The 12,985-nt window shown below is 40.5% G+C and overlaps 1 protein-coding gene across 1 annotated transcript; it reads left to right on the forward strand.

Moving 5' to 3' along the window:
* Positions 1-628: 628 nt before the first annotated feature.
* Positions 629-1,564, forward strand: LOC307111292 (olfactory receptor 1J4-like; the record flags this gene model as incomplete). The annotated part of the gene is made up of 1 exon (XM_079791077.1): positions 629-1,564. The coding sequence occupies one exon, from the start codon at positions 629-631 to the stop codon at positions 1,562-1,564; it is 936 nt and encodes a 311-aa protein (XP_079647203.1).
* Positions 1,565-12,985: the final 11,421 nt, after the last annotated feature.

A 12,985-nucleotide genomic window follows, 5' to 3' on the forward strand; every position in this document is an offset into this window, starting at 1 on the left:
CAATAACCAAATGTTGTACTAGATGTGCAATAATATTATCAAAGATAGTATGTGGATTACTTTGGTTTTAGAGCTATTCTGGCATGAAGTGCTTTTAAATGGCTACCCATTTGAGAGTGTCCCTGAGTTTACAGCTGTGGGTCAGTGAGACCCAGCAGATTCACAGGAGGAGTGTGAAAATGCTCCAAGAACCCCAACTCAGCCCGAGAGTCTCACGTTATTTTAAGGCACTAAAAACTGACACAAGTTTCCGGGGCTCATCTTCTGTTTCTGCCACAGTGAATTATTAGGGTTTGGCTCTGGCCAGGTATAGACATTATCTCAGTCCTTAGAAGAGGTCCCAACACAAACTTGATGTTAAAAGTAACGGTTGAATAAAACAAAGAACCCCTTCGTGCTACTGTGTAATGAAGTTGTGGACTACTTTGGGGTTCAATGTTTTCCTGGAGCCAGACTGGGAGAGAGGGAAGATGCATACATACACAGGTGTGAGATATTAATACGAAGGAATTGAACAATTCATAGTTTTTCCAGAAAGTGACAGTAAAAGATGTGATGGTTCTGGTTGTCCTTTCTAGGTTCCTGAGACTCCCACACCTTCTTCATCCCCAGCAGACAGAAGAGCAGCATGAGGAGGGAGAACCAGAGCAGCGTGTCCCAGTTCCTCCTCCTGGGGCTCCCCATCCCGCCAGGGCAGCAGGGCGTGTTCTTCACCCTGTTCCTGGGCATGTACCTGACCACGGTGCTGGGCAACCTGCTCATCATCCTGCTCATCAGGCTGGACTCTCGCCTGCACACGCCCATGTACTTCTTCCTCAGCCTCTTGGCCTTCTCTGACATTTCTCTTTCATCTGTCATTGTCCCAAAGATGCTCATGAACATGCAGACTCGGCAACAATCCATCTCCTATGTGGGATGCATTTCTCAGTTGTATTTCTTCATACATTTTGTTGGACTTGACAATTTTCTTCTGGCTGTGATGGCATATGACAGGTATGTGGCCATCTGTCAGCCCCTACACTACACCACCATCATGAGGGAAGGGCTGTGTGTGCTGCTGGTGGCTGGCTCCTGGATTCTCTCTTGTGCCCATGATTTGCTGCACACTCTCCTATTGGTCCGACTGTCCTTCGGTGCCGATAATATTATCACCCACTTCTTCTGTGACTTTGCTGCACTCCTGAAGCTGAGCTGCTCAGACATCTCCCTCAATGAGCTGGTCCTATTCACTGAGGGAGGAATGATTTTCTTCCTGCCTTTTGGTGTTATTTTGGGCTCCTATATCCGTATAGGGACCTTCATCCTGAGGGTACCCTCCACCAAGAGACTTTCTAAAGCCTTTTCTACCTGTGGCTCCCATCTCTCTGTGGTGTTTTTATACTACGGGACAGCTGCAGGTGTTTACTTTTTCTCCTCATCATGGGGTTCTAAAGATATAATTGCTTCAGTCATGTATACAGTAGTTACCCCCATGCTGAACCCCTTCATCTACAGCCTGAGGAACAGAGATATAAAACAGGCCTTAGAGATTTGTGTCAATAGGGTTAACTTCTTTAACTGGTAATCACTAAATCCTCTTATTGCTGTCAGGAGCACAGTGTGATAGATCTAAAATTATTGTATGATCAACATCTCCATATAACTTTAATAGAACATGCATTCTGTTGTCTTCTACAAGTATTGTTAATATGTCAACTAGGTCATGTTTGCTACTGGGATTGTTAATAATTCATTTTTCTTAATTGATGTTTTTCATTTGTTCACCATCTCTTATGAGACATATGCAAAATCCTATGCAGAACATGTTGCACATTTATAATTTGTGGATTTGTCTCTTTCTGTTTTGCTATATGTCATTTTTTGCTTATGTATTTTTTATTTTATGTTATACAAGACTCTCTTATTTAGCATCATATTCTTCTTCTGGTGAACTTTATTTATTTATTTATTTATTTTTGAACTCATTCCTTTATGCCAGGTTTAGTTGGCTTCAAGCTGATTGTGCACATCTCTTCCCACTGCACAATTAATTACCTCATGTTGGCAGACTGCAATCAGCTATGATGAGTAATTACATATGAAAACTGGTATGTGCTACAAAACAAGGCTGTTAAAAATACAGAGACTTTTCAAAAATGCATTTAAGAGCATACCACTTCATTTATAATTAGGAAAATGTTTCTAGTAATCGGTCCTACCTTAACACCTCATTAACCGCTCATAGGAGTATACATACATATCCTGTATAATAAAAGAGAAACATGTAAATTGACCGTACCTCCACTATGCTCACCAGCCAATTAGGACTGAGTATGCAAATTAACCTTACAGGCACGGGGTGGAGAGCAGAGTGGGAAAGCCAGGGGAGAGTGGAGTGGCTTGGGAACTTGGCTCCCCAAGCCACGAGAGGGAGAGCTGGAGGCTTGGAGGACTTGTCAGAGTGGGAGGCCATAGGAAGGAGACAGAGCAGGAAGGGAGCGCGAGGAGCACCAGGAATTCTGGGAATCGTAGTTCTGGTGGCAGATGGTTCTCCTAGACCAGTGGTCGGCAAACTCATTAGTCAACAGAGCCAAATATCAACAGTACAACGATTAAAATTTCTTTTGAGAGCCAAATTTTTTAAACTTGAACTTCTTCTAATGCCACTTCTTCAAAATAGACTTGCCCAGGCCTTGGTATTTTGTGGAAGAGCCACACACAAGGGGCCAAAGAGCCGCATGTGGCTCACGAGCCAGTTTGCTAACTATGGTCCTAGACACTAGAGGAAAGTGAGCCTGGAGCAAGTTACTGTTGCGGTGGGGGATGGAGGGAAAGCAAAGGTGAGAGAAATAAGTAAAATCAGAGTGTCTAGGAAAAATTAAAGGGGAGATATCCTAAAACTTCCAGGAAATTTCCACCAATGAAGCAAAGAAAAAAAAGCCTCTATTATTCTGTGAGCAACAAACCAAACTGGGTTGGGGTCTCAGACAATTCGCTCATATGATTGCAAAGACAGACAGAAACTCCCGGATTGGAGAGGGTTCCCAGATTGGAGAGGGAGCAGGTTGGACTGAGGAACCGACCCCAGTGCATGAATCTTCGTACACTGGGCCCCTAGTACAGATATAAATACAGATACAGATGTAGATACTAGTGTAGTATAGGTAATAAAGATGCCCGTGACCTGGAATTGAACCCGCAACCATTCAATGTGCAGGCTGAAGCTGTAACCACTTAGCGACACTGGCCAGGGCTATTCCCCATTCTCTCTGTCTCAGTCCTGACCTACATCCTATGAGTACACACACCCAACGTTTCAAAGTGAGTAAAAATGGTAATGGATTATTACTCAGAGAATAAGAACCCATGAGTCCATAATGATATAAATGAATAAATAAAAAACAAATGACTGGGGAATTAGGGTACGTTTTTTTCTTATAGGAGAATAGAACTAACAAACAAGAATGATACGAAAGAATTAGAAGAATCACCATTTCGCCCCAACGTTTTCAATAATTTTGTCATATAAGAATTTCCAATGGATGTTAACTATAGTGGGTGATATTTTAATAAGGAAAAAGTTATGTTTACATAATATCAAGATATCTACCCAAATGATACCTATTAATTACAAGGTTAATATAGTAACTAGAAGAAAATTGTGACTTTTCTGTAGAGAACTTGGCAGACACCACCTTAGCCAACTGATCAAATATTAAAACACTAGAGATTTCAAGATTATCTGCAGATTAGCTGAAAGCTGCACCTACAACCTTTCAGCCCCAAACTAGATTTGCAACTAAATTGCAGAGCAATCAATTTGAAAAACAATTCAAAGATAGCTAATCTGAATATTTATACCCAAAGAGTACAGTAGAAATCACATGGAGGATGGTAAGAAGGGTGGAGATGGTAAAAGGGAGAGCCTCCTCATAAATGTGCGGTTGTGCTGAAAAGCCAGAGGGATATCGCAAGCATGGAGCTCCCTCCCCTAGAAGCATAGGGTCTCAACCGCACACAGGAATCCCAACCCAGAGCAGCAGAGACTTGAGCAGGAACTTGTGAAGCATCTGGTGTTTGGAATCAGTGGGGATTCTGTCCACTGGGGAGATTTGGACCACACTATCACAGGTAAAGCAAAATAAAGAGTTCCCAGTCTTTATTCGTTACCACCAAACCAGCACTGCAAGAAATGTTGAAGAGACTGCTTTCAGAAGAAGAAAATACATATTGTAGAGAGGAACATAGGTAAAAGAAAAAAATGGCAAGAAACAAGTAGCTATCAATAATACCTTAAATGGAAACGGATTATTTGCTCCAATTAAAAGACATAGGGTATGGGGAGGGTGGTTGGGCAGGAGGTAATCAACCAAAGACATTGTATGCATATATGCATAAACCATGGACACAGATGAAAGGGTGGTGAAGGCCTGGAGGGGGGCGGGCAGGCTAGAGGGAGTCAATGTGGGAAAAAGGGGGAGATATGTAATACTTTTCAACAGCAAAGAATTATTTTAAAATAAATAAAGATGTTAATGCATCTTATATTCAAAATAGAAAAAAAAGACATAGGATAGCTGGATGGATAACAAAAACAGATCTAGAGACACAGAAGCATGGATCAGATGCTCAAACCTCAGAGGGAAGGTAGGGGAGGGTGGGGGTAAGGGGAAGAGATCAACCAAAGGACTTGTATGCATGCAATGGACTTGTATGCACAAGCAATGGACGCAGACAACAAGGGGTGAGGGTTAGGGCAGGAATGAGGTGTGGGGGACAATGAGGGGATAAGGACACATTTGTAATACCTTAATCAATAAAACAACAACAACATAGGATAGCTGGATGGATAAGAAAACATGAGCCATAGATATATATGCTGCCTACAAGAGATCCACCTCAGAACAAAAGATTCACACAGGCTGTAAGTGAAGTGATGGAAAAAATATTCCATGCAAATGTAAACCAAAAAAAAACACACCAAAAAACAAAAAAACTCCGCTGAGGTAGCAATACTTATATTTGACAAAATAGACTTCAAAAAAAATATCATAACAAGAGAAAAGACGGTCAATACATAATACTAAAGGGATTGATCCAACAAGGGGTTATAATCCTTGTAAACATACTGTATATGCACCTAATGCAGGAGCAACTAACTATATAAAGAAATTCATGGTGGACTTTCAGGAAGAGATTGACAGCAACAAAGTCATAGTAGGTGATCTTAACCCTTTGCACTCGCTTGCTTTTTTCTCGATTCCTTTACTCTACTCGGGATTTAATTTTTTAAATACCCCAGATTTTACAAAGCGCAGCAGTAGAATAAAAAACTGGAGTTTCTTTTCATACAAACTTATTTATTTGGATTTTTTAATATTTCAAATTATTGATACATTCAAAGAGTAATTTTAATCTCTATAATTTTTCATGGTGTGATATTTTTTGAAACATTCACCCACATGAAGACCTGTTTTACATTCACATGTTTCGCAAATATAAATCGTCTCTCTTCTTCCTCCTTTGATTTTTCTGTTAGAACAAACAACACAATCTTTGTGTTTTTTGTTAGGGTGAGGTGTGATTATATGGAGCTTTCCATCTGAACGTTGCTCTAAGTTAGTGGATAATAATCTACCCCTGGAAGTTAGTGTACTGGTCTAACCTTCTTCACGTGACTGATGTGTCTTAGAAACAAATAGCCTTTGAAGATGCCATTGGTGAAGCTTAGGTGGTGGCATCAGTTGAGACGGCATTTACATTTTACTTGCCCTTTCATGCTAATGAAAACAAGAAAAGATACTGGAAAAATAGACAAAAATCTCCCTTCCTCCCGCGGTGAAACTACGTGTCGAGTGTGGCTCGACATACGAGCTGCTACCGATGCTAACCGTGTCGAGTCACACTCGACATCCGAGTGCAAAAGGTTAACACCACACTGTCATTACTGGATAGATGTTTCAGACAAAAAATCCAGAAGAAAAAACAGTGACCTTAAACAACAAACTAGATTGGATGGATTTAATTCATATTTACACAACATTTTATCGCAAAGCAGCAGAATATACATTATTTTCCAGTGCATATGAAACATTCTCAAAGATACACCACATGTGAGGACACAAAGTAAGTCTTAATAATTCAGGATGATTGTAATCATATCAAACATTTTCTTGGATAACAATGGTATGACACTAAAAATAAACTACAGTAAAAAAAAAATTCTCAAAAACCTTCAAACACATGGAGGCCAAATGGCATGTTATTAAACAATGAATGGGTTACCAATGAGATCAAGGAAGAAATAAAAAATCACCTGAAAACAAATGAAAATGAAAACCCAAAACCCAAAATCCAAAATCTATGGGATATAGCAAAAGCAGTCCCGCCCTAGCCAGTTTGGCTCAGTGGATAGAGAGTCGGCCTGTGGACTGAAGGGTCCCAGGTTCGATTCCAGCCAAGGGCACATGCCTGGGTTGTGGGCTCGATCCCCAGTAGGGGGCATGCAGGAGGCAGCTGGTCAATGATTCTCTCTCATCATTGATGTTTCTATCTCTCTCTATCCCTCTCCCTTCCTCTCTAAAATCAATAAAAATAATTTTAAAAAAATAAAATAATAATAATAATTAAAAAAAAGCAGTCCTGAGAGAGAAGTTCATAGCATTACTGGACTACCTCAAGAAGCAAGAATAATCTCAAATAAACAATCTAATCCTACACCTAAATGAACAACAACAACAAAAAGAAAAACAAATGAAGCTAAGACTAAGTAGAAGAAAAGAAATAATAAATATCTGAGTGAAAATAAATGTCAAAGAGACTAAAAAAATCAACACAGAAGATCAATGAAATCAAAAGCTGGTTCTTTGAAGACATAAACTAGATTTATGAACCATTAACCACACTCATTAAAAAAGAGAGGACCCAAATAAATAAAATGAGAAATGAAAGAGAAGTTAACAACTGACATCACAGAAACACGAAGTAGTATAAGAAAGGACTATGAAAAATTAAATGCCAACAAATTGGACAACCCAACTGAAGTGGACAAATTCCTAGCAACATACAATCTTCCAAAATTCAATCAGGAAAAATCAGAAAAACGGAATACACCAATAACAACTAATAAAATTAAATAAGTAATTTAAAAAACTTCAAACAAAATTTCTTGACTGCATGGCTTCACTGACAAATTTTACCAAATACTCAAAGAAGAACTAACAAGCTTTTCTGATGAAGCCAGCATTATCTTAATTGCAAAACTATATAAAGCCACTAAAATAATATAAAATAAAAAGTTATAGGTCAGTATCTCTGATAAATGTAGATGCTAAAATCCTCACAAAATTTTACCAACGGGATCCAGCAATGCATTACAAAGACCATACACCATGATTAAATGGGATTTATTCCAGGGATGAAACATTGGTACAATATTAGCAAATCAATAATGTGATACATCACCCAAACAAAATGAAAAATAAAAAGCACATGATCTTATCTATAGATGCCAAAAAAGCATTTGATAAAACCCAGCACCCATCCTATCTAATAAAATAGTAATATGCAAATTAACCATCACTCCACTATACCCACAAGCCACACCCACAAGCCAATCAGGAGTGAGTATGCAAATTAACCCAACCAAGATGGCTGCAGCCACGGAGTGAGCAGGAGACTTGAGTTGCCTCCGGCGATGGAGGAAGCCAAGCTTTCCACACACCCTGGCAGGCCCAGGCCTACACTCAAGGCTACAAAGTTTCAATTATAGAAGATAAATAAATCCCAACAAAAATGGCTGTGGCCATGGAGCGAGCAGGAGGCTTGGCTCTGCTCAAGGCAACAAAGTTTCAATTATAGAAGATAAATAAATCCCAGATACCAGGGACTCCGCTTGGGTTGCTGGGGGGCATGGCCAGCCTGCAAACCACCACAGGCCCCTCCCCCCGCCTAGGCCACCCCATGCCCCAAGGAAACACCCACCCTGATCTGGAACACCCTTCAGGGCAAACCAGCTGGCCCCCACCCATGTACCAGGCCTCTATCCTATCTAATAAAAGAGTAATATGCAAATTGACCATCACTCCAACACACAAGATGGCTGCATCCATGTGGTCACAAGATGGCCGCCACAAGATGGCCAGCAGGGGAGGGCAGTTGGGAGGGACTAGGCCTGCAAGGGAGGGCAGTTTGGGACAATCAAGCCTGCAGGGGAGGGCAGTTAGGGGTGACCAGGCTGGCAGAGGAGGAAAGCTGGGGCAACTGGGCCTGCAGGGAAGGGCATTTGGGGGGGACCCAGGCCTGCAGGGGAGAGCAGTTGGGGGGACCAGGCCTGCAGGGGAAGGCAGTTAGGGGTGACCAGGCCTTCAGGGGAGGGCAGTTAGGGGTGACCAGGCCTGCAGGGGAGGGCAGTTAGGGGCAAACAGGCTGGCAGGGGAGCAGTTAGGCATGTCAATCAGGCTGGCAGGGGAGCGGTTAGGGTGTGATAGGCTGGCAGTCAGAAGCGGTTAGGGTCAATCAGGAAGACAGGCAGGCGAGCTGTTGGGAGCCAGCAGTCCTGGATTGGAGAGGGTGCAGGCTGGGCTGAGGGACACCCCTCCCCATGCACGAATTTCGTGTACTGGGCCTCTAGTTTATGAAATAAACTCTCAGAAAAGTAGCAATAATGGGATCACACCTCAACATAAGTAAGGCCGTACATGAAAAATGTACAGCCAAAAAAATACTCAATAGGCAAAAATGATATGCGTTTTCTTTAAGATTAGCAATAAAACAGGATGTCTGCTTTCACCACTCTTTTTCAACATAGAATTGGAAGTCCTCGTTCAGACAAGAAGAAATGAAAGGCATCAAAATTGGAAAGGAGGCAGCACAACTGTTATTATTCCAGGTGACTTGACAATGTACATAGAAAACCTAAAATCTTCACCAGAAATCTACTAGAACTAATACATGAATTCAGCAAAGTATTAGAATACAAAAATAATATCCAGAAATTGGTGGCATTTTTATATACCAATATAGAACTATCAGAAAGAGAATCTAAGAAAACTATCCCATTTACTATTGCAACAACAACAAAATAAGGTACTTGGGAACAAATTTAAACAAGGAGGTAAAAGACCTGTACTCGGAAAACTATAGGACATTGAAGAAAGAAACTGAGAAAAACACAAATAAGTGCAAGCATACACTATGTTCATGGATTGGAATAATTAACAACATTAAAATGTCCCTATTACCCAAAGCAATCTATAAGTTCAACGCAATTCCTATTAAAATACCAGTGACATATTCCACAGGTGTAGACAAACATTCCCAAAATTTATATGGAACCAAAAAAAGACCCCAAATATCCTCTGCAATCTGGAGAAAGATGAACAAAATTGAAGGTATCATAATTCTGGATATCAAATTATACTATAAGGCCATAGTATTCAAAGCAGCCTGTACTCACAAAGGAACAGGCATACAGATCAATGGAACAGAACAGAGAGTCCAAAAATTGACCCACGTCTCTATGGTCAATTAGTATTTAACAAAGGAGGCAAGAGCATACAATGGAGTAAAGATAGTCTCTTCAACAAATAGTGTTGGGAAAACTGGACAGGTACATGCAAAAAAATGAAAATGGACCGCCAACTTACTCCAGACACAAAGATAAACTCAAAAGGGATAAAAGACTTAAATGTAAGTCCAAAATCATAAAAATCTTAGAAGAAAAGATAGAAAATAAAGCCTCACACATTTCTTGTAGCAATTTTTTTGCTGATATATCTTCTAAGACAAAAGGAACAAAGAAAAGAATAAACAAATGAGACTAAATCAAAATAAAAAGCTTCAGCACAGCAAAAGAAACCATCAACATAATGAAAGGGGAACCCACTGTATGGGAGAACATGTCCAATAATATATCTCCAATGATACATCTGATCAGGGGTTAATTTTCCAAATATATAAAGAACACCTACAACTCACAAGAACACAAACAATCAAGTTAAAAATTAGCAAAGGACCTGAAAAGACACTTCTCCAAAGAGGGCATACTAGTACATATGGCCAATAGACATATGAAAAGATGCTCAACGTCTCTAATGATCAGAGAGATGAAAATTAAAATGATAATGAGATTTCACTTTGTACCTGCCAGAATAGCTATCATTGATAAATCAGCAAACAAGTACTGGTGAGGGTGTGTAGAAAAGGAAACCCTAGTTCACTATTTTTGGGAATGCAGACTGGTGCAGCCACTGTGGAAAACACTATGGAGTTTCCTCAAAAAATTAAAAAAGGAACTGTTTCTGACCTAGTGACCCCACTTATGGGAATATGTCCTAAGAATTCCAAAACACCAATCAGAAATAATATATGCATCCCTGGACAGTGTGGCTAAGTCATTAGAGCTTCCATCAGCGGACCAAAGCGTGGTGGGTTCCATACACAGTCAAGGGCATGTACCAGGGTTGCAGGATTGATCGCTGGCCCTGCTTGGGGCACGTTCAGGAGGCAACCATCAATGTGTCACTCACTGATGTTTCTCTCTCTCTCTCTCTCAATCTCTCTCTCTCTCTCTCTCCCCCCCCCCTCCCTCCTTCCCTCTCTCCCTTCCATTCTACTCTATCTCAAATCACTGGAAAAATATCCTCTGGTAAGGATTAACAACAATAATAACAACAACAACAAAAAAACAACAACAACAACACACAAATGAGTAGGGAATAAAGATACAACTAATACAAGAAATTATAGAATTAAAAAAAAAAAGAAATTATCGAATTTGTAAAGAGCCACCATTTGACTACCACATTTGCAGTAATTTTGTCATATAAGAATCATTAAAGTGAGTGGGTGAAATTTTAATAAGGAAAATGTTATGTTTATATAATACCAAAATATCTACATAAATTATACCTTTTAATTACAAGGTTAAAATAGTATCCATAAAATCTGTAACTTTACAGTAGATAACCTGGCAGATAAAACCATAGCCAATGAAGATAAATGAAAACACTAGTCATTGGAAAAATTAATAGTATATGCCTTATAATAATATGCACTGTGGTATATCTACTGAGAATTAAAGCCTGAAACATACATACATACATACAAATGGTAAACATAGCAAAATGTTAACTATTATGGAATCTGAGCAACGCCTGTCAAGGAATTCTTGATACCATTTTTTTAAAACTTTTCTGTATCTTTAAAATCATTTCAAAACAAAAAGTGGAAATATCCTTTGTCCCAGCTGGAACAATGCCCAAGAAGAAAGGTGTCCAGGGCATGACTGGACTCAGGGACACTGTCCCCTAGGACCCCAGTCCCTCTGGCTGTTGGACACACAGCTCCCAAAGGGCAGCCAGAAATCAGCCACAAGCTTGGGGACTTGGTTGCAGTCTCTCATTAGCAGTGAAGTGTTATCATTGGACTCATTTCTCTGGAGCTGGTTAAGGAAAAGGAAAGTCTGTAGAAGTGCCAAGGCCCCAGATATTGCTTCTGTGAGTCTGGATGTTAGACTTTAGGTCTCCTGAAGAAAACCTGAGGAGATGGGCAACAGTCTGGAGCAGAAGGTGTCTGAACTCACCAATGACGAGCCCAGGTGATAGGAGCTGGAAATCTGCACTTTGTGATGGATCTGCCTGTGTCCTAGTGGGTTCATTTGTGAGACTGTGTCCATGACTGTGTGTTTATGTGTGTATTGTGTATGCTGTGTACATGCAATTTAATAGTTGTATGTGTGTGTGTGTGTGTGTGTGCTATGTATGTGAACCACAGTCCTGTTTTAGCACATGTAGTATAAGTTATGACCTCCAAGCGTGTAATTAGGGATTCCTGATTCATGCCTGTGTTTATAAACACTGGCATCACAGCTGAGCATTGGGAATGAGGTGATTGTCTCTGCTGCTGGACAAGAAGATGCCCACCTCACCAGGAACCAAGGTCAGGTCAGGTCAGAGAGAGCTCAGACCTCTGCTCAGCAATGTGGGCTGCTGCACCAGGTAGCTGTGTCTGTGGGTGAGACACTCATGTTTAGAGCACAAAGGTGTGCTGTTAGGTTTTCTCTGTGTATGTGACCGTGTTTGTGATCATGTGCATGGGGTATTGGGGTATTTTAATGATGGTGCCTGTGATTAAACAGGGTAAACTGTTCCATGCTGCCTGCCCTCCCCCAGGAAAGGGATGATCAGAAGAGGGGAAACATGTCTTTGATTAATAGGAGCATGTGTGCTGCTTGCTGTAGTGAGTGTGGCTGGGTGAGCATAGGTGTTATTGGTTTATGTTTCTTGTGAGATTTTTGAATTGTTTGTGGTCTTGTGTGTTTTTGGTGCGTATGTGTAGTGTTTGAGTTATGTATATGTGGTGAGTTGAGTTGTCATGAGTCCGGTGTGTTAGTGTGTTTGTGCGTGAATGGTATATCAGTGAGTGTTGTGCATGTCTCACTTAGTATGTTACTTATTACTTGTATGTATGTATATGAGTGTTCATGTGCTGAACCACAGATAGGCTCTCCTTCCCTTAAAATGGGGATGTGGCATTAGTGATTGGAATCCTCACATCAGCTGTGTGTATGTGTTTGTGTGTGTGTGTGCACGTGTGTGTGTATTGTGTGCATTTCCGTTTGTGATCTGCATACAGGACCTCAAGAATGTCCTTAAGTGTCCTCCTTCTGGGGCACCATTAGCTGAGATAAGCACACTCAAAGCCTCTCCTTGCTTCTTGAAAAAAAAGCTGCTTTCATTTCCATGTAACCGAGTGAGTGAGTTGCTCAGAATTTTACAACTTCTTCTTTATTAAACATGAAAGCAAAATAAACTCCAGGCATTATGCGGTGTGAAGTTATAGGGAAGAACCACCATCATACAGCAGTGAGACCTTGGGAAAGTTACATAAATTTTTTAAATCCTCACCAGAGGGTATTTTTTCCATTGATTTTAAAGAGAGTGAAAGAGAGAGGGAAAGACAGAGAGAAATATCAATGTGAGAGAAACATCTATTGGTTGCCTCC

The sequence above is a fragment of the Cnephaeus nilssonii genome, assembly GCF_951640355.1.
Source record: "Cnephaeus nilssonii genome assembly, chromosome: 14".
NCBI classification, from domain to species: Eukaryota; Metazoa; Chordata; class Mammalia; order Chiroptera; family Vespertilionidae; genus Cnephaeus; species Cnephaeus nilssonii.